Source organism: Aotus nancymaae, unplaced genomic scaffold, assembly GCF_030222135.1.
Source record: "Aotus nancymaae isolate 86718 unplaced genomic scaffold, 86718_ANA_hifiasm-v0.15.2.pri h1tg000029l, whole genome shotgun sequence".
In the NCBI taxonomy this organism is placed as follows: domain Eukaryota; kingdom Metazoa; phylum Chordata; class Mammalia; order Primates; family Aotidae; genus Aotus; species Aotus nancymaae.
Window position 1 is genome coordinate 24,461,261 of NW_026988442.1, and position 23,097 is coordinate 24,484,357.

The 23,097-nt window shown below is 40.5% G+C and overlaps 1 protein-coding gene across 1 annotated transcript; it reads left to right on the plus strand.

Annotated features, from left to right (window-relative positions):
* The first annotated feature begins 580 nt into the window (after window positions 1-580).
* YWHAB (tyrosine 3-monooxygenase/tryptophan 5-monooxygenase activation protein beta) lies at window positions 581-22,680 on the plus strand. Its single transcript, XM_012467259.2, has 6 exons — window positions 581-694; window positions 16,420-16,721; window positions 18,830-18,953; window positions 19,812-19,975; window positions 21,452-21,547; window positions 21,831-22,680. Exons 2-6 carry the CDS (start codon window positions 16,422-16,424, stop codon window positions 21,885-21,887), a joined length of 741 nt encoding a protein of 246 aa, XP_012322682.1. The 5' UTR covers window positions 581-694; window positions 16,420-16,421; the 3' UTR covers window positions 21,888-22,680.
* The last annotated feature ends 417 nt before the right edge of the window (window positions 22,681-23,097 follow it).

Sequence of the window (23,097 nt, forward strand, 5' to 3'; positions counted from 1 at the left end):
TTGAGGGACGAGCAATTTCTGTTCTTCCTTGGGTCCGGTATTCCCAAAGGACACAGCAACAGGACCGACATCGGCCTTCGACCCAGTGAGGATTACCTTCGGGGTAGAAGGGGAACCGATGACCCTCGAGTCTAAGGGCCTGTCCCTGGCGCGTTCCCAGGTTGAGCGGAAAGAGCAACCCCCACCCAAACCTCACTCCTAGTCCTCCTTGTTCCCACACAGCCCTAATCTTGACCACACCCAGCTCCGCCCTCTCTCCTCCCACCTCCTCTTCCCGCTCCCCCGCCCCATTTCCTTCTTCTCCGCCCACCTTCTCCTGGGTCCCTCCCCCGGCCATGGGCCCTGCCCAGGCCGCGGCATCCCTGCCCTCCGCGCTTCTTCCTCCTCCCTTCCGTCAGCGCCCCTCCCGTGGGGCCGCGGCAACCCCGTGCCTCGCTTGCCCAATGAGAAGACGGCGCGGGGCGGGGCCCGGCCAGGGCCGGAACGGAAGTGGTGGCCGGAGCGGAAGTGGAGCTGCCGCCACCACCACCACCGCCGCCGCGGATTCCGGAGCCCGGGTAGCTGCTGCCGCCGCCGCTGCAGCCAGTGCAGGCAGTGCCGCCGCCACCGCCTGAGGAGTGGGCTTGGGAAGGAAGCGGTCACCTCGCTCGGAGCTTAGCTCGGAAGCGTCTTTGTCCCTTGCAGCCCTCCTACGGTGAGTGCGGCGTGGGGCCCTTCCGGGGCCCCCGGGGGCCCAAACTCGAAGCCCCTCTCTGGCTGCTGCGACGGCGGTAGCCCAGCGGGTGCGCCCCGGGGTGTAGCGGCGCGCTGCTTCTTAGGCTCGGCGCGGCCAAGGGCCGCGAGGCCAGGCCTTGCAGCGGCCCCTCCCTGCTTCCGGGGCCGGGCTCTTTACCTCTTGGAGAGCTCGGGCCTCCCTCGCCGCCTGAGGTCCTGCCGGCCGGGCGGGGTACAGCTCCGTACTGCGCCGGAAGAGACAGCGGAGCCTGGGATCTTGGATCCTCCCTCACTACCTGCTTCGGTTCCCACGCGACCCCTCCCTGCGCCTTGGTAGGCGAGAACCGTCCCCTTCAGCCCTGTCACCCCTGCTCCATGCTTTCCGGTTTCCAGAAATTAAAATTTAATCAAACGCCGGTGAATTTTTTCTAGCCCCAGTACCCCTGTTTGACGACTACTGGATGAGTAAGGGGTTTAACCTTGGGAAACAGCAAGGGGAAAACCCCCTCCCATTTTGGAGTAAAACCATTTCATCATCCTTCACTGGTTATGGAGCCTGGCAGGACCCAAGATTCCCTAGGAAGGGAATTGGGGTTTGATTCAAGAAAATGTATTTATTGGAGCCGGTTACTGAGTCAGGCCGGATTACCAGGAAAAAATATCAGGGGATGAGAATCGGAGTGTTTTCCCACGGTATATATCGTCATTTAACGCCAGATTCTTTTGTGTCTTCACCCAGAATTCCCCCATATTGTGTGTTAGCACGTTTTTCGGTCTGAAATTTGCCTGGTGGCTTCCTGGTCGGGGGTGGGGGGTGGTGAAGGGCGAGGGGAAAGAAGAGGTGGGAAGATGAGTGCATCTTTGCCGCAAATGGAGAAGCCCCATATAATGGAGTTTTCAAAGGTGGCAGCCTTGGTAAGCAGTTTGCCAACCTTTCTGTGAAATGCATGTCTATTGTCGCTGTCTTCACTGCATTTCTCTTTGGTAAGGCTAGATAGCATCAGGTTCTGATTTTACTTGCCCTGTGTGGGAGATGGAATTTGGCAAAATGATGCTGTGAACATAATATCAGCCTGCCACAGGAGCCAAAACAGAAAGGTGAAGCACTTTCAAGAATATGAAAATTGTCTGCATTTCTCTGTCAGTTCGTATGAAACCAGACACAGATGCAGTTTATAGAACTGGACACTGTAGCTTTTACATTTTCGTGTTGGAAATGTAAGTATTGGTTCTTAAGTGAATTATTCTTGACTTCCAGTGTACCCTATTTCTTACTTAGGGATATCTCATTTGTTTGAGCCCTCCTTTTTCTTGGATCCCCTTCCTTGGCCACGCATAGTGTGTGAGTATATAAAACCTGTCAATTTTATTGGACCTAAGTTAGAAATTTAAGTGTGGCCTTCAAAATGGATGGCTAATAATCCAGTAGCAACTGTGGAACTATTTTCTTAGCATTTTCCTTCAATAAGATAAGAAACCATTCGCCCATCTTGCAGATGAAGTCTTTAGAGAAGTGAGGTAATTTGGCCTAAACCATACACCTAGTTTTTTTCAAGTTGAATATCCTTATTCATCAGTAGCAAATATTTATGGATTGCCAGCCTCTGGAGTATGACTCCTACCCTATAATCTTCTGTACATTTCCCATCTTACAGTGCTTGTTATATTGAAGCCATTTTAGAATTGGAGCACCATAGATCAGGGAGGCAGCCTCTATAAAACCAGGCTGAGCAAATTCCCATGATGCGGGTTCTCTAGGCAGAGTCTCCAAAGATTTGGGCCACAACAAAAAGTGTATTTTGCCCATTTGGCCGTGGATAGAGAAACAGGAAGAGCACTGGACTTGGAGTCAGGTAAATTTTGGTTGAAATCTTGCCTGCAGTATTTCCTAGCTTTCTGAATCTTCAGCATGTTAATCAATCTCTGGTTCTTAGTTTTCTTATCTCCAGGGTTGTCACTAAGACTTTTTTGTAAACTGTAAATTGTTAAATATAAGCTTTTGGTTTTGTTGTTTTTTAATCGGAGTTCACTTTTTTTTTTTTTTTGAGACGGAGTTTTGCTGTTGTTGCCCAGGCTGGAATGTAATGGCGCGATCTTGGCTCACTGCAACCTCTGCCTCCTGGGGTAAAGTGATTCTCCTGTCTCAGCCTCCTGAGTACCTGGGATTACGGGCACATGCCACCGCACCCAGCTAATTTTTATATTTTTAGTAGGGACTAGATTTTATCACATTGGCAAGGCTGGTCTCAAACTCCTGACTTCAGGTGATCCGTCCGCCTCGGTCTCCCAAAGTGTTGGGATTATAGGCGTGAGCCATCGCACCCAGCCCAGAGTTCAGTATTAACGGCTTTTTCTCTCCAGTTAACATCTGATGAGACTAAACCCTGATTTGTACACATGTTGCTTTCAAAAACTGATATATTATTATAGGACTTTATTTTGCACATAGGAAAAAGCCAGTCTTTCTGAATCATTTTCTCATCTGTATATGAGATATACACTGGTATATCTCATATACAATGGTAATGCAGCCTTCAATATATTTATGTTGTGACAAGCTCAATAATGAGAATAAGCATCTGGGATATAGTTGGGGTTCAATAGATGTTATTTGACCATGTGCTAGAATACACACGTGTATAGATTAGACATAGCATATATACTGTTCATGGACATCTATATAGAATCCCATCCGTTTGTGTTTTTTCACCAACTGATAAGGTGGCATCAGACAATTAGGCTATAATAATAGTTACCACTTACAGAACTTAACTATGTACTAAGCTTTTTTTTTTAAAGCACTTTAAGCATATTAGCTCAGTCTTCATAACAACCAATGAAAGGTAAGACTGTTAGCCCCATTTTACAGATGAGGAAGCTAAGACACTTAGAAGAATAATTTTCCCGAGATCTCACACACAGCACAAGGTAAGTGACAGAACCAGGAATGAAACCAGATGATCTGGTTCTAAGGAATGATATTATAGATTTCTACCTGTGGTAGAAACAACACATGTATATGTTTTATGTGAATACCACTTAGTCCTTAATTTTTCTTTACACAAATCCTAACAAAGTAAATGTTTAAATGGGAATATTAGCTATTTTTGAAGATAGATACAATATGATTTATTGTGGGGCAGATACCCATTCTGGCCTCTGGAGATGATATTGCTAGCTTGCATCAGGAAGCAAGCTTGTGAATCCCCTTTTTCTAGTAGTTGCTTCATACTAGGGAGAAAGTTATCAGTTACTGTGTCATAGAATTTTAGGTTCTTCATCTAATAGAATTTGATTATGACCATTAATTTTTGTTCCTTATACTACTTTATGAATTGATGTTCAGATTTTCCTTATTTTTTTGGCAAGGAGGAAATGAGGAAATATATCTACATAAATAGAAAGAAACTTCTAAATTCAAACATCCTGTTGTGCTACCTGCTCTTTTGGTGTCAACAAACTGAGTTTTCCTTTAAATGCTGGTACCTTAGAGAATGAACTAAAATTTCCTTGTAAAGGTACTTTTAAGTTCCTTGGTTTCTACATTTTTCTTGGGAAGGATGACAATTCACATTGGTTAGGGGGCAAGAAATTAATGGTTATATAATAGCAACCTTTAAGCTTTAGAATCCTTTATACTCTATATGAATGTGATCTTAGCAGTCACCTGTACGTCATGATGGAGAAACTAACAGTTGGAGCTAGATTCTGAGCGAATTTTTCTAAGGGGAATACTTGAGGAAACATAGACTAAAAGTGCTTTCTGTTTTGTGATATGTGTGCTGAAAGCCAATCATATTACTGCTTTCTCTACTAAAATATTTTCTAATAGAGGTATGGTTGTATGTATCTAATACTTGTAATGAGAAGCAAATGATCAGTGGCCTCAAGTCATTCCCAGTAGATTATAGTATGTTAGTTGACCTTTTTATTTTATTTTTAATTCTGGCTAGTTCTTTATTATGTAAGTTTTTCCCATACTGGTTAGTTTATTTTATTGTTTTCCCTAAGAGAACCAACAGGAAGTAATTTCTGAGTAACCTTGACCAGGACAAGAAGATTGAAGGCTACAGTAAAATCGACATGAGCTCTGTCTATAATTATTATTTGCCCTCAGATAAGAACTTTACTGTAAATTTAAAAATTTGTTTGACATTTTGATGAGTCTTTGGCATGTTTTTATGCTGTTTGTTACTCCTTGATTTTGTTTTTATTTTTAAAGCTAGATCTGTTAGCTTATTAGGCCAGTTTAAAAATTTCCCTGTGATAACCTTGTATCGTTCTTTTAAAAATTGACAATTCTCTCTTTTCTTTAAGTAACCATTGGAAATTATAATTGATCTTTAGGAGATAGAGCTGCATAAAGGAAAGAGTGTTAATTTTAAAATTAATGTTGGTTTAGATCCCAGATCTGCCATATATAGCTGTGTGACCCTGAATGAGTTACCTTTTGCATCTATAAAAGGGGACAGTGTCACCTGCCTCATAGGATACTTAGGGTCAAATAAGTTTCTGGGAATCTATGAGTGCTTTGCAGGCCGTGAATGAAGGATATTTTTATTATTTACTAAACAAGTTAGCTGGTTTGCCTTTTTGTATAGCTAACTGATTGGGCTTTTGAATGGAGGAGATGGATAGAAAGTAATCCAAAGACTTGTTGAAACTCAGTTTGAATCTATAAATACAATGATTGGTAGCTGCCAAATATTAGTCAAAACGTATACGTATAGTGTTGCCTCCTAATTAGAGCTGAGCTGGCTTTTTTCAAAAAGCAGTCTAAGACTGTAAATGCAGTCTATATTTTATAGGTTAGATGGGGGCTGCCTTCCTCTGCCCACATAGGAAATAATTGCTTTTTCACCTTTTAAGAATGTATCAGTTGATCAAGTACTCATTCAGTGTGCTAGGCCTTGTGCTCCACATTGAGTGTCCAAAGATACAACTCTATTCCTACCTTAAGCTCACAATCCAGTGCAGGAGCCGGCAAAGACACTTGCAATAAATTGTGATAAGGACCATTTTAGAAATAGGCATAGGGAAATTGTTATGTGCCTTTCTTCTAAAAGTCTTAAAAGGAAGGATATATGCGTAAAAGAAATGAGATTCATAGTTTCCCATCACTGGCTGACCATTTGTTTTTTAAGTTTTGTGTGGAATGTACTGTGGTTGCCATTTATCTGAGTGCTTACAATGTGCAGAGACTGCTGAATGTTTTGCATCATAAACAAGTTTACTCCTTACAGGAACCCTAATAAGTAGATTTGCCTATCTTTTTTTTTTTTTCTTTTTGAGAGTCTCACTCTGTTGCCTTGGCTGGAGTAGCAGTGCTGTGATCTCAGCTCATGCAACCTCCGCCTCCAGGCTGCCTCAGCCTCCTAAGTAGCTGGGATTACATGCACCTGCCACCATGCCTGGCTAATTTTTTTATATTTTTAGTAGAGAGCAGGTTTCACCATGTTGACCAGACTGGTCTTGAACTCCTGACCTCAAGTGGTCCACCCTCCTTGGCCTCCCAAAGTGCTGGGATTACAGGCGTGAGCCACTGTGCCCAGCCCAGATTTGCCTGTATTATAGATGAGAAAACAGATTTACAGAGGTCACATATCCTGTGGACTTGGTGTGCCATACTGGTAAATCCAACTGATTGGCTTCATTATGTCAGTGGGCCCCAGACTGTAGAGTATTCATAGGGTCAACCAATTGGACTGTCTTTATGGATCAGAATTAACATGTTGTCTTTTGGATTAATCACTTAAGGCCAATAAATCAATTTATTGTCATATCTACCATTAAGTCACATGTGTAACCTTGGGCCTATCACTTAACACCCTCAGTAAGTTTAATCATGGCTAATTGGACATAATTAGCAATGATACTCCACAACTGATACGAAAGAGTGAAAGAATTTTGAAATAATAGAAGTGCAGTTTCTCTCCAGATTCAGTGTTCACTGGACATAGTGCCAATGACTTTGTATTACAGATATGCTGTGTTTTGTTTCTAACAAGAAACCTGCAAATGTTTGAATGGAATTAAATTTATTACAGGACTCTAATTTTATGTGTAGAATGGCACACAGACGTTTTTAGAGTGGGTGTTTTTTAGTGAGTAGTTTTCTTTGAGAGCCAGGAGTGCTTAACTTTTTCTGGGTAACACCCACTAACCACCTGGTCCCACTGACTTTCTCAGTCCCTCCTTCAGTAGCTTGGCATCTGATTTTTCTTCAGCAGAGAGACTCCAGAACTGTAACTTCTACTTTACAGTGCAGTGGATGCTCTATCTGGAATGGTACATCTGCGAATGCTGTTTAGAATATGTGATCAGTTCCTTACCTCATTGAAACATTTGAGCCTAGATTTTTCAGATTTTCCTATCAGTTTTTTTCCTTGGGATTGATACTTGTCATTTCTTTATCCACTTTGGCCTTTGATTTTTATTTCATCTAGAAAAACATACATGTACTTTATTAATAACATGTCTTTTAAGTCATGACCTAGTTACCTTTAAACGTCTTTCCTCTAATTCTGTCTGGTTTTCCAAGGAGAAGCACTGTAACTCTTAAACGTGGGCTGTCTTTTTTTTTTTTTTTAATTGATGCATAATGGATATAAATGTGCTGTTTTGTGTTTCTACCACTAGAGTTTAAGCTCTCTGAGGGAAGGGCTACACTGGTTTCTTCTTTTAAATTCCTCTCAATGAATATTCCAAAGAGTTCTTAGAAATATTGGTAGTTTCATTTTGCAGTTATTTCAACACACATTGGGTTATATGTGTTACATTTTTGTGAGGTAGCTTAAGAATAAAGAATAAGACTAGATTATGAGCCTTTACTCTAACCAGCACTGTATGGCCATTTTATTTTATGTTCGTTATCTTATTTGATGTTAATACCTGCTTTTAACACTGAGAAAACAGATTCAAAGAAGTTATGATGTGGAAATGTAGAAAAATCACTTACTGTCTCTTTAGAAGCTTAGATGTGTATATAAGGCTTGCTAAAAGCAGATCCCACCATATATTTTATATGTATAGAGCTTGGGTAATTCCTGATTTATAATAATGGAGTCCTCATTTGAAATTTCTAACATTATTAAACTCAAAGCTTATTATTTTAGAATTGAGCATGTTCTTTTCCTTGAAAACAAAACATAGCTGAAAGCCAGTGCTTCTAAAGGCCACAGCTGTCATTTTCAACTCTGTCTTTGCAGTGCCTTTTTAAAAAAAATATGGATTAACAATAGGTAGTCTCCTTTCTTCTCCTCTCCTTTCTTCTCCTTTCCCCTCCTTTCCTGTCCTCCTCTCCTCTCTTCTTTTTTGATTCTTATACTAGGATATCTGCTGTAGCCACTGGGAAATAACTTCTTAGTATTTTGACCCTGACTAGAAAGATGTCCCTTGAGAAAAGAATTGAGATAGAGGGGCTAGGTTGTTTCATAGATCCTCTATTTTCACCATTTATTATCTGATTTAGGATTTTGTTTCTTTGAAGAAAATCCTATTTTGTGAGTACCTTTAGAATTATTTTTCATAGCTGTTTATCTGTACTAGTGGTGTCTTTTTAAAAAGAAAAACACCTTTTTTTCTTAAAAGAGTACCGAATGTTTTTTTAAAAGTAATACATACCTGAAGAAAATTCAAAAAGATAAGAAAATGGGGATACAATGATGTTATTGCCCAGAGAAAGAACCAGTGTTAACTATTTGGTGTTAACCTTTCTGTTCATGTTTGTGCGTTCTTTAGGGGATATTTTATAGAAATATTATTATGCCGCTTCTTCCCCCTAGCCCCCATTACTGTTAAATAAATCTTTTCATGGCATTAACTCTCTTATTTGATGGCTACGTAATCTTGTACCATCTATCCCTCCCCACCTTTTTTTTTGAGATGGAGTTTCACTCTTGTCGCCCAGGCTGGAGTGCAGTGATGCAATCTTGGCTCACTGCAACCTCCACCTCCTGGGTTCAAGCAATTTTCTTGCCTCAGCCTCCCAAGTAGCTAGGCAGGCATGCGCCAACCTGGATAATTTTTTTGTATTTTTAGTAGAGTCGGGGTTTCACCACATTGACCAGGCTGGTCTCGAACTCCTGACTTAAGGTGATATGCCCACCTTGGCCTCCCAAAGTGCTGGGATTACAGATGTGAGCCGCTACACCCGACCAGTCTCCTTATTTTTAAAAACATTCCCATATTGTTGGATATTTTGATTTGTCTTCACCTTTTCACTAAACATTCTCTGCGTTTATCAACAAATGCTTCCCATCCTGACTTGCTGCATCCAGTGGCTTAGAACAGATTGACAGCCATCATCATCATGTAGGTGTGCTGGAGAACTCCTGTTCTCAAGCATGTCAGTCTCTTCCTGAAATATACCCAGCACAAGGAATATCTCTTGGCTTACTGCAGGGTTGGACCCTCTGTGGCTTCTAGTGAGTTTGCCTGCTCTTGTATCTTGATGCTTCTGTAGTGGTGCCAGGCTTGATGATGAGACTATAGTCTTTTAAAAACTTTTTAGGAGGGAAATAAAGAGTATCTTGCTGACTTTTTTTAGTGGGACCTTCATTCATTTAGTGGTACGTACTTGGAACAACAGTAGGTCTTGATTAAAAACCATCACGGTATATCCCTAGAAAATTCAATTAGAAACTAATGGATAAACTTCAATTACGCTTAACATGTATGTCCATTTTAACATTGTAACGTACTAACTTCCTATACAAGATTAATCTAGACTTCTGCTTTTCCTTCTCACAAAGTTGTATATTTGAAAAGAAAATTCAGACATGGTTTTGTGGGCTACTACAGTGTAATAGTTGTGGAGAGGAATAATAGCACTTCAGTTTGATTTTGCACTATGCATTTTTCAAGGAAGATTTCCATATTTAGTATTCTTTAATTCCCGGCCTCTCATCTTCACAGCAGTTCTCATGAGGTAGATCCTGTTACCTTTATTTTATGGATTGGAAGACTGAGGTTTAGCATGCTCACATGGCTGTGTAGTGGCACATTGTGCTGTGACGCTTAGTCCTGCTGCCTTCTGGCTATATTACATATAGGTACCCTGTGTTCCTTGTGCTTTCCCAGTGATTTGTGGAAGAACTTGATGTTCATTTGCATATAAGTTCTGTACTTAGCACAGTTATAAATATTAACGTATGAAAGAAATGTGAAGCTTTCCTTTGAGGGCACACTCATGTAAAGATGTAAATGATACATTACTCTCTTGTACCATAGAATGGCATAAAGAAGCCTTAGACCGTGTAATAGGCTGTAAGTATATTTGGAGTCATAGTCCAGGTAAATCAGTGAGGGCTAGGGCAGTCAGGGAAGGGTCTGTAGCCCTAGATGGATGGATGGGGTTTGTATAGGCAGGCAGTAAAGTAAATAGGAGAGCACTCTAGATGAAGGGAACTACAAAAGCAGTTTCAGGCATGTTTGAGCATGATGTTCATAGCGTATGTAGTCCTGGCCAGCCTGAGAGAAAGGTACATGTTGGAGAATAGTGAATAAGAAAGCCAAACAAGAGGAGACAATGTATCAGAAGTTTGAAAGTCAGGTAGAGCTTAGATTTGATGGAGTAGCCAAAAGGGAGTCATTGAAAGTTACTGAGTAAAGACAAAGGCAAGACTAGATGTAATTTGGGAAGAGTAATTTTTTGTTTGTTTTGAGACAGGGTCTCTGTCACCCAGGCTCCAGTGCAGTGGTGTAATCATGGCTCACTGCATCCCTGACCTCCTAGCCTCAAGTGATCCTCCAGTCTCAGCCTCCCAAGTAACTGGGACCACAGGCATGAGCCACCACACCTGGCTAATTTTTTATTTTTTGTAGAGACAAGGTCTTACTATGTTGTCCAGGCTGTTCCTGAACTCCTGGTCTCAAGTGATGATCCAGCTTTGCCTTCCCAAAGCACTGGGATTATAGATGTGATCCACCATGCTTAACTGGAAGAATAATTTTGAAATTACTCTTTGAATTTGAGAAGGCGCAGAAATCCAAGGAACTAGGTACAAATGTAATAAAGATTTAATATGCTTGTGACAAATAACTGCTTTGAATTATTTGAGAAAAGAGAGAACTCTACCAACTCTGCAGTTTTATGCTTACATTTCAGGATCAGTTCATTCATTTAGCAGATATTATTTGCTCACACCAATTATATACAGGATGCTGTGGGAGATATGCCCAAAGGAGCTTATGGGGTAGGAAGGGAAATAGGAGATACAAGTAATTTTAGTATACAAGTAATTTTAGTACTGAAGAAACGTGGTAAGACATTGACAGGTATCAGTGAAATGCTTTGTGAGAATATATTCATCTTAGAGCAATGCTGTCAAATAGAAATAGCCGCATGTAATTTAAATTTTTCTGGTAGCTGCATTAAAATAATTTTTAAAAGTGAAATTCTGTTTATTTTTACTTAACCCATTATGAACAAAGCATTATGATTTCATTATGTGGCACATTTTAAGTGAATAGCCACATGTGGCTATGGCTTTAGCAGCTTAAGAAAGACTTCATTGGGGTATTTGAGCCACACTGTGAAGAATCTTGTATGCAGAGTAAATTTGGGAAAAGACATTCCAGGTAGAGGGAGTGGCTTAGTGAGCAAAGATAGAGAAGTGTCTTTGTATGTAAGAAAACCATTTTGGCAGAAGCACATATGATGTGGAAGGCATGATGTGGGGTTCTGGAAGATAGGCTGGCAAGTTTTCACTGATCAGGGAGGAAATATGACTCTGCTTTTGGCATCAGGGAACTTTAAAGAATTTTGAGCAGGAAGTGACTTGATCGAAGTTACAGGAAAATGGGTCTTACAGCAAAAGGCATGCAGGGGGCTGTAGATAATGAGTGACTGAAATGGGCCTTATAGGAAAAGGCATGGAGGGGGCTGTAGATAATGAATGACTGAAAGCAGTGCCACTAGGGCAAGATTATGGTTGGGAGATTTATTGTAGATGTAGAAATGGGAGCAATTTCATTTCTCCTTTGTTTGCTGCTTTCCTCCAAACTGCTGGGTGTTGTGTAACCCATTTCCTGTTGAAATTGGTCTAGCTGCTTCAAAATCCACGTTATATAAGTCAAAACTTACATAAGCAATAGCCATCAGGATATTTAGCTATGAATTTTGGTTGTTGTAAGTTGTTTCTGTATGTGTATAATGTAAAAAATTTGAATGGATACAGATTTTTAAAAGGTGAGCATTCAGTCATAATGGTTTTCCATCGCTAAGAAATCTTGCAGTAGTCTCCAAGAAGCTTAAAACAGTTGGCCCCAAACAGAAAGGGCACATTTTATTTTGGGAATAGGGAATGCATATTTGGGAGGTCCCACAGAATAGTCAAGATTCTTTGGAGTAGCATGATTTAATTTTTAAAGCTCGAGAAGGAGAGAAGTAAGTGAGGGTGGTAACTTAATTTTGGGGCCTAGTAGAGTTGAAGAGGTTGATGGCATTATTTAGCAGTGGCAATCCTTTATTACTCCATTATGATGCCACATGGGATGGCTTAGCTCTGAATTGGCTTTTGGCCAGTACTTTATTATTTGGAGTCATTTGTAGGTAGAGTTGCACAGGTACTGTTTTATGAACTTTGAAGTGGGCCTGTAAGAATGACTTCTAACTTTGAATTAGTCTGCAGACTGGAAATTTTCTAGTTTATTGAGTCATTGAAAGTTGACTTCTCTCTCGTATACCTGGCACTTTTAGGAAATGCCAGTGACATCAGATCACTTTTAGGAAGTGCCAGGTACATCAGAAGTACAGTTATTTAATGATGGAGATTTTTATTGTCCTCATCTCAAAGACCTTATGGTCAAGAAAGTTAGACATATTGAGACAGTGGTTATCCTTTGGTATCCAGGGGATGTTGGTGCCAGGACACCTGGGGATACCAAAATCTGAAGATGCTTATTTTGTGTTTTTTCCTTGAGTATTTTCCACCATGGTTGGTTGAGTCTTTGTATCTGGAGCCTGCAGATACAGAGGGCCAACTGTATATAATTTTAAGGTGTTAGAGTATTTTTAATGTACTTGTATTAGATGTGGTAACCAACAGCTCCAGCATCACAGTGTTTTAACCCAACAAAAGTTTCTTTTGTTTTCACCCAGCATGTCTAGTGCAGGTCTGCAGGAGTCTTGCACTATCCAGTTCACCCAGGGCCTCAAGCTGACAAAAAGTCTACAGTTACATGACTATACCACCTAAAATACCTGGCCTTCTAGGTGGCTGCTGTAAGGGAAGAGAGCCTGGGGAACCACACCTAGGATATTCACAGTGTTACCCTGGAAGTAGCATCATTTCAACTTTATCTTTCATTGGACAGAACTGCCACATGGCCTCTTCTAACTGCTGTGGGGGTTCTGGGAAATAGAAGGGAACAGATGGAATGTTTCTTGAGGGTTGCTCTCTCTGCCTCTTTCTAGTGTTGTAAATGAAGATGTCAGATGCATCAAAGTGAGACTGGCCTCACTAAGTGTAAACTTGGAGTTAGTGAGCCTTATACAAGACACAGCTCTGCATGTGATTTAGATAATAAGCAGTAGAAAGAAAAATCATAGTTCTAAACTGGAGAATGATTTCTTTCTGAATCACCTAGATTGAGTATATCTTATTGTGCTCCTTAAAACATTTTTAGGTGATAGGGCCTTGTGTGTAGACTGACTTTCTTGAAAATACAGAAATAACTTTTGAGGCAAAACCATTTTGTAAGTGGAGGTCATACTTTCTTTGCTATTTTTAAATTAATCATTTTTGGCCAGGTACAGTGGTGGCTCATGCCTGTAATCCCAGCACTTTGGGAGGCTGAGGCGGGTGGATCACCTGAGGTCAGGAGTTCATGGTGAGCAACATGGTGAAACCTTGTCTCTACTAAAAATACAAAATTACCAGAGTGTGGTGGTGCATGCATTTAGTTTCAGCTACTAGGGAGACTTAGGCAGGAGAATCGCTTGAACCCAGGAGGTGGAGGTTGCTGTGAGCCGAAATCACACCGCTGCACTCCAGCCTGGGCAACAAGACTGAAACTCCATCTTAAATTAAAAAAAAAAAAAAAAAAATTGGCTGGGGCAGTGGGTCACGTCTGTAAATCCCAGCACTTTGGGAGGCCAAGGCTGGCAAGTCACCTGAAGTTAGGAGTTGAAGACCATCCTGGCCAACATGGCGAAACCCTGTCTCTACTAAAAATAGAAAAATAAACTGTGCATGGTGGCACGTGTCTGTAATCCCAGCTACCTGGGAGGCTAAGGCAGGAGAATTGCTTGAACCTGGGAGGTGGAGGTTGCAGTGAACCAAGATTGTGCTGCTGCACTCAAGCCTGGGTGACGGCAAGACTCCGTCTCAAACAACAAAACAAAACCCTGACATTACTACTGCTGTTTAAAGTAGTATTTCATGTTTTTATACCTAAAGATATTAGCCTGTTTTTACATTATGTGGCACAGATTGATATATTGATATTTAAACCAACAGTACATATAATTAACTCTTCTTGTGTAGTAAATAACTTTTAAGTTATTTCATCCAAAAATTACTTATTAAAATTGCCACACTCTGTAAATGGTGATTATTGCAGTGGGGAATTGACTGTGGTGAGTTGATAAGAGGTATTCACTGATTGGTGTATATAGAGGATTTGAAATTGATGAACTGAAGTCACTAGGATTTTTGTCTATTTCAGAAAAACTTTTGAAATAACACAGTTACGGTTCAGATGAATTCAGTTATGGTTTGAAATCCTGTTGCTGTACATCTTACTATACACTAATTTCTCTTACAATCTGTACCATATACAAAATTAGTGCCTGATATATTTATATAATGCTTTATACTTTTCAAGGTGCCTTCACATGTATCAGGCTGTTTGTTCCTCATAACAAGTCTAATAAAAGAGTTGGTAGTGTTTTTTGTTTATTTCTATTTTGAGACAGGGGTTTCACTTGGTTACCCAAGCTGGAGTGTAATGGCACAATCGTGACTCACTGCAGCTTGGAACTCCTGGGCTCAAGTGATCCTCCCACCTCAGCCTCCTGAGTAGCTGGGACTACAGATGCACACCACCACACCCAGCTAATTTTTTCTTGTTTTGTAAAGATAAGGTCTTGCTGTGTTAAGACTGTCTTGCCAGGATATTCTTGAACTCCTGGGATTACAGGTGTGAGACACCACATCCAGCCCTAGGTAGTGTTCTTATTGCCCAGTAAAGAAACTGGGCTGGATGCGGTGGCGCATGTCTGTAATCCCACCACTTTGGGAGGCTGAGGCGGGTGGATCACGAGGTCAAGAGATCAAGACCATCCTGGCCAACATGGTGAAACCCCATCTCTAACTAAAAATACAAAAATTAACTGGGTATGGTGGTGCGCACCTGTAGTCCCAGCTACCTGGGAGGCCGAGGCAGGAGAATCGCTTGAACCCAGGAGGTAGGTTGCAGTGAGCCGAGATTGTGGCACTGGCATTCCAGCCTGGCGACAAAGTGAGACTGTCTCAAAAAAAAAAAAAAAAAAGAAAGAAAGAAAGAAACAAGCTCTCAGGTTGAGTGATTTAACCAAGTTCATACCACTTGTAAGAAGCAGAGCTAGTGCTAGATAGAGCCCAAGTCTGACGACCCTTAGTTTATGTTCTTTTTCTGTACAGCGTGTCTTGGTAACAAAGCAAATTATAGAAGATACGATAATAATCTTTCCCATCTTTCAGTGTCTGCTGCTTGATGGGTGCAGCCAAACAGACTGCATAAAATCATCCTCTTTTGCTTCACGATTGGTTGAAGCAATCATCATATACTTTTTCCTGTGCTACGGAAAACAGCAGGTTTAGTCAAAACTAGAGTTCCTTACAGGACAGGGAAGAGAGGACATCCTGTATTATAGGATATAGTTGCCTTCAGGTCATTAAGACAAACAAACCAGACAATTACTGAGAGAGTCAAGGACATATAGTAAGCATGAACTTTTTTTTTTTTTTTTGAGACGGAGTCTCACTTCGTCACCAGGGTAGAGTGCAGTGGCGTGATCGCAGCTCACTGCATCCTCCACCTTCCGGCTACCTTCTGGTTTCAAGCAATTCTCCTGCCTCAGCCTCCCAAGTAGCTGGGATAACAGGCACCCACCACCACACCTGGCTGATTTTTTGTATTTTTAGTAGAGATGGGGTTTCACCATGTTGGCCAGGCTGGTCTCAAACCCCTGACTTCATGATCCACTCGCCTCGGCCTTCCAAAGTGCTGGGATTACAGGCGTGATCTGCCGCACTTGGTGAGTAAGCATAAACTTATAAAGAAATAGTTATTAAGCAGTCTGTATGTGCCAGACAGGTAAATTAGGCTAATGGAAGAAAACAAAAGCTCTAGAGCCAGAAAAATGTGTTTGATTTCTGGCTCTCTCCATCTGTTTGCATGTTGCTCTGGACATACCACTTGCCTTTTTTCTGACCCTCCATTTCTCCACCCCTAAGAAGGGGAAAGGAGTTATGAACATGCCTACCCTGTGGGACTGTTGGGAAGACTACTTGACTAAAATAACAAAAAGGCCTTAGCAAAGTACTTAACCCCAAAGGTGTTCAATATATGATCAGTATTGTTGATGGCATTTGGAACTGGATGTTTAACATTTAGTTTGCTTCTTTCCAGATGAGTTGGAAGAAGATTCACCCGTATGTTTCCTGGGCCCTGGAACCTGACATTTGCTCTCTCTTTTTGTCTTGCTCTTGTTCTAAGGAATGACAATGGATAAAAGTGAGCTGGTACAGAAAGCCAAACTTGCTGAGCAGGCTGAACGCTATGATGATATGGCTGCAGCCATGAAGGCAGTCACAGAACAGGGGCATGAACTCTCCAATGAAGAGAGAAATCTGCTCTCTGTTGCCTACAAGAATGTTGTAGGTGCCCGCCGCTCTTCCTGGCGTGTCATCTCCAGCATTGAGCAGAAAACAGAGAGAAATGAGAAGAAGCAGCAGATGGGCAAAGAGTACCGTGAGAAGATAGAGGCAGAACTGCAGGACATCTGCAATGACGTTCTGGTAAGAGGCCAGTGCTTCTGTTCTGAACAGTGGTTTCTAAATAGTATTAATGTATAAATGCAGATTCTCAAAACAGCTTATGAGAGAGAGGTGTCTGAATATACTGGAAAGCTGCCAGCCATTTACAACTAATTTTTAAGCATATGATGTAATTTTTGTCACCTATTGTATTGCCTGATCAGAGGTTGTACATCACTTCTGAGATATTTTCCTCTCCTATCAAAAAGACCTGTGAAAAAAACAGTAACATTTATTCAGCCTCCCTCCGTCTTTTAAAATTGAGGCCAGATAGACAGGATTTTAATAGATACAGCCACAGATAGGCTATTGTATATATTAGTCCGAGTAGTGATGTCATCTCTAGTAGCGGAGGGAGATAAAAAGGCCGGGCTGTAAGTCCTGCTTTGGTCTGAAAGTTGGGCACCTCCATCAAGTTGAGCATGTATTCCAGAGCCAATTCAAAGTGGTTTGGGGATGTTCCTCTCCTGTTTTTTACTAGTCAGATGATTGATTCACTCTGGCCACCACTTGAGATTGAATGGAAGAGGTATATACTCTAAAACAAATCGCAGTCATATTGTCTTTCCCCCACATCCTGAGCCCATTGGGAACATTTTTCTTCCAGTTGAAATCAGGTAAAAATGAAGAGTGAGGGCTGCTTTGAAAAGGGAAAAAGAATGCACACTTGGGGATCTACCTCCTCCCCTGCTGGCTGCCTTTCCGAATTTCTGCCCATGACTTCTTTCTTTTGAAAACCAATACAAAGCTTGTCAGCCATCAGGCAGCACCCCTCATCCCTAACCCATTAGGAGTTACACACTGTCTCTCTACAAAGAATATTAAAAAATGACTACCACCCCTTGCTGCTTCTCACTTTGGTTGATTAAATCCCTTTATAAGTAAGCTTTGCATTGAGCTTCTGTTTTTATTAGACTCATGGCATAAGAGTGTCATGGCTAAATTTGTTGCCTGTTGGTAATTTGGGGGTTTGTTAATGGTGCACTAATTCCTGAATGTTAGGTACATCTGGTATTCAGATGAAGTATGTCATGCATTCCAAGGGCAAGAAAGTCCATAATTATGAAACGTAGACCAACTTTTAAGAGCATCTGAAAGAAGGTGAAGAAGAGCTTGGTACTTACTGCCTCTTAACCAGTTTTTCAGGATGCCACATTCTAAAACAACTCTTCGAAAATATTGCTCTGTATACGAAGCTTGGACTCCTTCAGAACTACTTTTGTTGTAAGCATACATGTTTAAAGGAATTTATTATTAATAGTATTAACTACTCTTTGAGTGCTTACTACGTGCCAGGCAACGTGTTAAGCGCTTTATGTATGTCAACTTATTTATCATTATAACTACCGTAGAAGATGGCTATACCCTAGAAGATGATCTCTCGTATAGCTTAGGAAACTGAGGCTCAAGGTGATTAGGTAATTTGTCCAGAGTCATACAGATAAGTGACAGAAGAGGGATTTCTACCCAGGTCAGATTGATTCTAAACTTAGTTCCTGGCAGTTTTGCTCTGTTATCACCTTTTTACTCGCAGGGAAATACTTTTTCCCCCTCTAATTATAGAAGTAATACAGGTTTATGGGTTTAAAAAGGGTGGGAAGAACAAATCAGAAGAATATAAATAAGAAAGTAAAAATCACTTCTAATCTTACCACCCAGAGAACCATTTTTAACATCCTCCTTCCAGGCTTTTTCCTTAGGTATTTGTGAGCATGTACACATAGGTATCTTATTGTTAAAACAGGATTCTTGTGGTATTTATAATCTGCTTTTTTTCACTCAGATTTCTTTGGAGAGCCTTTCAATTATCTGTGTAGTTCTGCATCATTTTAAAGGCCTACAAAGCATTTCATTGTATGGCTGTACTTTAATTATCCTCTATGGATGGTCAAAGAGATTTTTAACAGAAGAATACAGGCATCTGATATGACCTGGGCTAAACAACATTTAGTAGCTTGGATGAAAAATTGGTGTTTTTTTAATCTTCTAAAAAATTATTTAGAAGCAGTAGTGTATTTTGAATCTCAAACATAGTTTTTTAACATCCTGTGAATAATTCTAAATTCTCAACAATGTGAATCATTTTTTAGGAGCTGTTGGACAAATATCTTATTCCCAATGCTACACAACCAGAAAGTAAGGTGTTCTACTTGAAAATGAAAGGAGATTATTTTAGGTATCTCTCTGAAGTGGCATCTGGAGACAACAAACAAAGTAAGTAATACCTTTAAAAAGAAATTTGACCGGTAATGGAGCTATCTGCTTTCACAGGGACTTTTAACAGTTTTTGCTTTGTCTGTTTGCTATAGACACCAACGTTGTAGTGCTAAGAATTTAAAAAACCACAGCATTGTGATGAATGGGGGTGATGGGTGGGCAAATAAATATTTATCTGACAGGGAAATATGGAGGGCATTAAAAATCTGGTGCGTAGTATATTTAAAAAGATTTTTATCTTGAGGATTATTTGTTAGCTCTCTTTTTAGTGGTGAAACTTTAAAATACTTGATGGTATGAAACTACCATAGTCATGTATTTCTTTTATCACACATTTTACTATGATGGTGGTAATCATAACCACAGTTTATCAAGTGCCTATGTGCCAAGTACTTTTGAGTCTCACTTATTCTTCGCACAACCATACGAATCAGGTGGCAGGCTGCCCATTTTTCTGATAAACTGAGGTTCATGGAGGTTTTTACTTGCCCCTAGCCACAGACTTAGGGAATAAGTTGGAAATTAAAGTTTGGATCTATTAACTCTAAAGCCTGTGATCTTTGCACTAGAGCATATTGTTTTTCACATTCTGTATTGTTAAAGGTTATATCTATATTTCTTAAATGCTTTAGTAGACTTCATCATAATTGTTTTTCCCCAAAGCATTTAATCTACAACTTGGTTTAGAATAAATATCTAACAGATGTAAAATTGATTGGCAGAGACACTGATACCTCTTTTGATGGGTCATTGCTCTTGCCCAATTTGGGATTAAGAACAGAATTTGATAGTTGGTCCAATGTGTGATATCTGTGAAAGAGCCAAGCCTTAAATATTTTCATCTTTATCTTACAGCCACTGTGTCGAACTCCCAGCAGGCTTACCAGGAAGCATTTGAAATTAGTAAGAAAGAAATGCAGCCTACACACCCAATTCGACTTGGTCTGGCACTTAATTTCTCAGTCTTTTACTATGAGATTCTCAACTCTCCTGAAAAGGCATGCAGCCTGGCAAAAACGGTGAGAAAGACCCTTTGTGATTTCTGACCATAGCAAAACAATGCTTGTGTTATTAACTTCTTTTTATTCCTGAACATACTCATTGTCTTGGACTTTTTTGAAAGCTTTTCTGGGGATGGGAGTGTATCTTTTATGAGATAAATACAGATCTGTTACTTTTTAAAATTCATTCTCAATACCTTCTGCTGACTTTTGTTTGATTACTATTTTTGGGGGAGGTGGTTGTAGAAAGTTCCAGGTGAATGTAGTTTGTTGTTTTTTTTTTTGAGATGGAGTTTTGCTCTTGTTGTCCAGGCTGGAGTGCAGTGGTGCATCTCGGCTTACCGCATCCTCTGCTTCCTGGGTTCAGGTGATTCTCCTGCCTCCACCTCCCGAGTAGCTGGGATTACAGTCATGCGCCACCACACCCGATTAACTTTGTATTTTTAGTAGAGATGGGGTTTCGCTATGTTGGTCAGGCTGACCTCAAACTCCAACCTCAGGTGATCCTCAGCCTACCAAAGTGCTCGGATTGGAGGCGTGATCCCATCCAGTTTGTTGTTCTTACCAAGCTTTGGGCCTTGGTTATACATCGTCATTCTTGTACCAAGATTTGAGGTTATGGTTGTAAAAAGAAATACACGTCACATTCTTGTTGTGTGCTAGATTACCTCCTATATTCTTTCTTTGGCCTTTTCTACATATTTTTTGTAGTCTCTCAAAATGCACACAATTATTTTTAAAAAATTTTATTTGGAAAAGTTGCCTTAAAGTTTCATCACTTAATCAAATCAGATTCAGTGATGTGAGGTTCACTTTATCCCTTGTATCCCGACCTTTTGAGTTCTAGTTAAAAAATAAATAAATAATTTAAATAGTAGATTGCTGGAAATGTCTTTGGTAATTAAAAAATCACGGCCGGGCGCGGTGGCTCACGCCTGTAATCCCAGCACTTTGGGAGGCCGAGGCGGGTGGATCACGAGGTCAAGAGATCGAGACCATCCTGGTCAACGTGGTGAAACCCCATCTCTACTAAAAATACAAAATATTAGCTGGGCACGGTGGCGCGTGCCTGTAATCCCAGCTACTCAGGAGGCTGAGTCAGGAGAATTGCCTGAACCCAGGAGGCGGAGGTTGTGGTGAGCCGAGATCGCACCATTGCACTCCAGCCTGGGTAACAGGAGCAAAACTCCGTCTCAAAAAAAAAAAAAAAAAATCACATGAATTTGCCCAGAATGACTGTGCTAGGGTTAGCAGTAATATTGCTTACTTATTAGGTACAACAAAGTTCTTATCTAGGAATTTCTGTCGTTGGTTGGTGCTTTGTAAACATGCGTTATACTTTTGCTGGAAACAGCTAACAAACAGGGTGATAATAGCCTAGGTTCCCCCAAAGTACTGTACAAGAATAGAAATTCACTTAGCGAAAAAAAAAAAAAGTGGACTAACTAGCTCCAGAGAACTTGTGAATTCTTTGCTAAAGGCTCTTTGTTTTAGGCATTTGATGAAGCAATTGCTGAATTGGATACACTGAATGAAGAGTCTTATAAAGACAGCACTCTGATTATGCAGTTACTTAGGGACAATCTCACTGTAAGTACTACTTCCACAGGGTTTATAGTCTCTTTCCTATTCACCTACTTAATAATTCACTATTATCTTCAAGAGGGGATTTGTACCCTGTTAAATATAGTTACAGTTTTAAGTTGTTAAATTGGCTATAAATGACTGCTGAAGTTTTGACCTTTGCAGTCATCCCTGCAGTGACACAGGAATAATTTTAAACCTTTGAGTGAGATAAGATTATACATACTGGGCTGCCTTCCTAGGCAACTTTTAGTAGCCCTGCTTTGATTATGCTTTCTTTCTCTTGCAGCTGTGGACGTCTGAAAACCAGGGAGACGAAGGAGACGCTGGGGAGGGAGAGAACTAATGTTTCTCATGCTTCGTGATCTGTTCAGTGTCACTCTGTACCCTCCACACATATCCCTTGTGCGATAAAAAAAAAAAAAATTGTACATCGACTTTCAATTTTTCACAGCCTCAGCCTAGCAAAAATGGTTCATGGGATAAACAGCTGGTATTTGTATCTAAAACTCAGATTGGTCACATAAATGCCACGGCATTCTGAAGTTTTGATTTTGATTAACATTTGACAGGATTACTGTGTGTTTAATTTTTTTTAAAAACTGAACACTGTGATTATGGGGTTTTGTAATTTAGCGGAACTCTTACTGGTAGAAAAAATAGACCCGAATTATGTGTAACTTTTTGGAAAGTTTAATCCGATGTCAAAATAATCATTGAAATAGACAATTCCATTGTAAAGTTGTACAGAAAGTTATAGAGATTATATTGTGATGCTGGAACTTGGAGTGAGACACACATCACCTGGCATTTGAGTTTAATGGTAATTCACAGTAATGCTGCCTGTTGTTTGGAGCTTAAAGACACTTGACCTGTTGGGGCTGTTGCCACTCAAAAGTTCATGACCACAAATATCCACAGTGACTTCCTCCGAGGAAACTTGAATCCTGAAATTGAAATTCTTTGTGGCAGATAACTGGCTTAAGTTCAAGTGCTCATATAACACACCTGACTAAACCCCTCTTCCTACAGCAGTATGTTCACTGTGTTACCAGTTTGCAACTTGTGCTTCAATAGTGGAATCTATATTCATTGTTAACACTGAGCTCAAGAAAAAAGCCGTGTGTTTTATGAGTGACCTTATCTGTTTCCTGGTTAATACCTTGAAAAATAATGTTCTGAGTCAGGCATGGTGGTGCATGCATGTAGTCACAACTGCTTGGGAGGCTGAGGCAGGAGGATCGCCAAGCCCGGGAGTTTAAGGCTGCAGTGCCCTGTAGTTGCACCTGTGAATAACTGCACTCCAGCCTGGGCAACATAGCGAGACCTCATCTCCAAAAAAAAAAAAAAAAAAAAAAAAAAGGAATGATGTTCTGTAGAGATTGCCTTTCATTTGAGGAGTACTCTCAGTTTTCAGGTTCTTCATAGCTCGGGGCTTTTAAATTTTGAAATCTAAACATTCTTTCCCACCATCCTTTTTGACTATTGACTTTGGTTTTCTCTCCTAAGTTTCTGTCCCTCTGCTTCCTTACTTTTTTTTCCTTTTTGAATTCTAT

Coding starts and splice junctions, on each gene's coding strand:
- YWHAB (XM_012467259.2), top strand. CDS start 16,422: ATGACAATGGATAAAAGTGAGCTGGTACAGAAAGCCAAACTTGCTGAG. Junction 16,722..18,829: donor ACATCTGCAATGACGTTCTG/GTAAGAGGCCAG, acceptor ATCATTTTTTAG/GAGCTGTTGGACAAATATCT. Junction 19,976..21,451: donor CATGCAGCCTGGCAAAAACG/GTGAGAAAGACC, acceptor TCTTTGTTTTAG/GCATTTGATGAAGCAATTGC.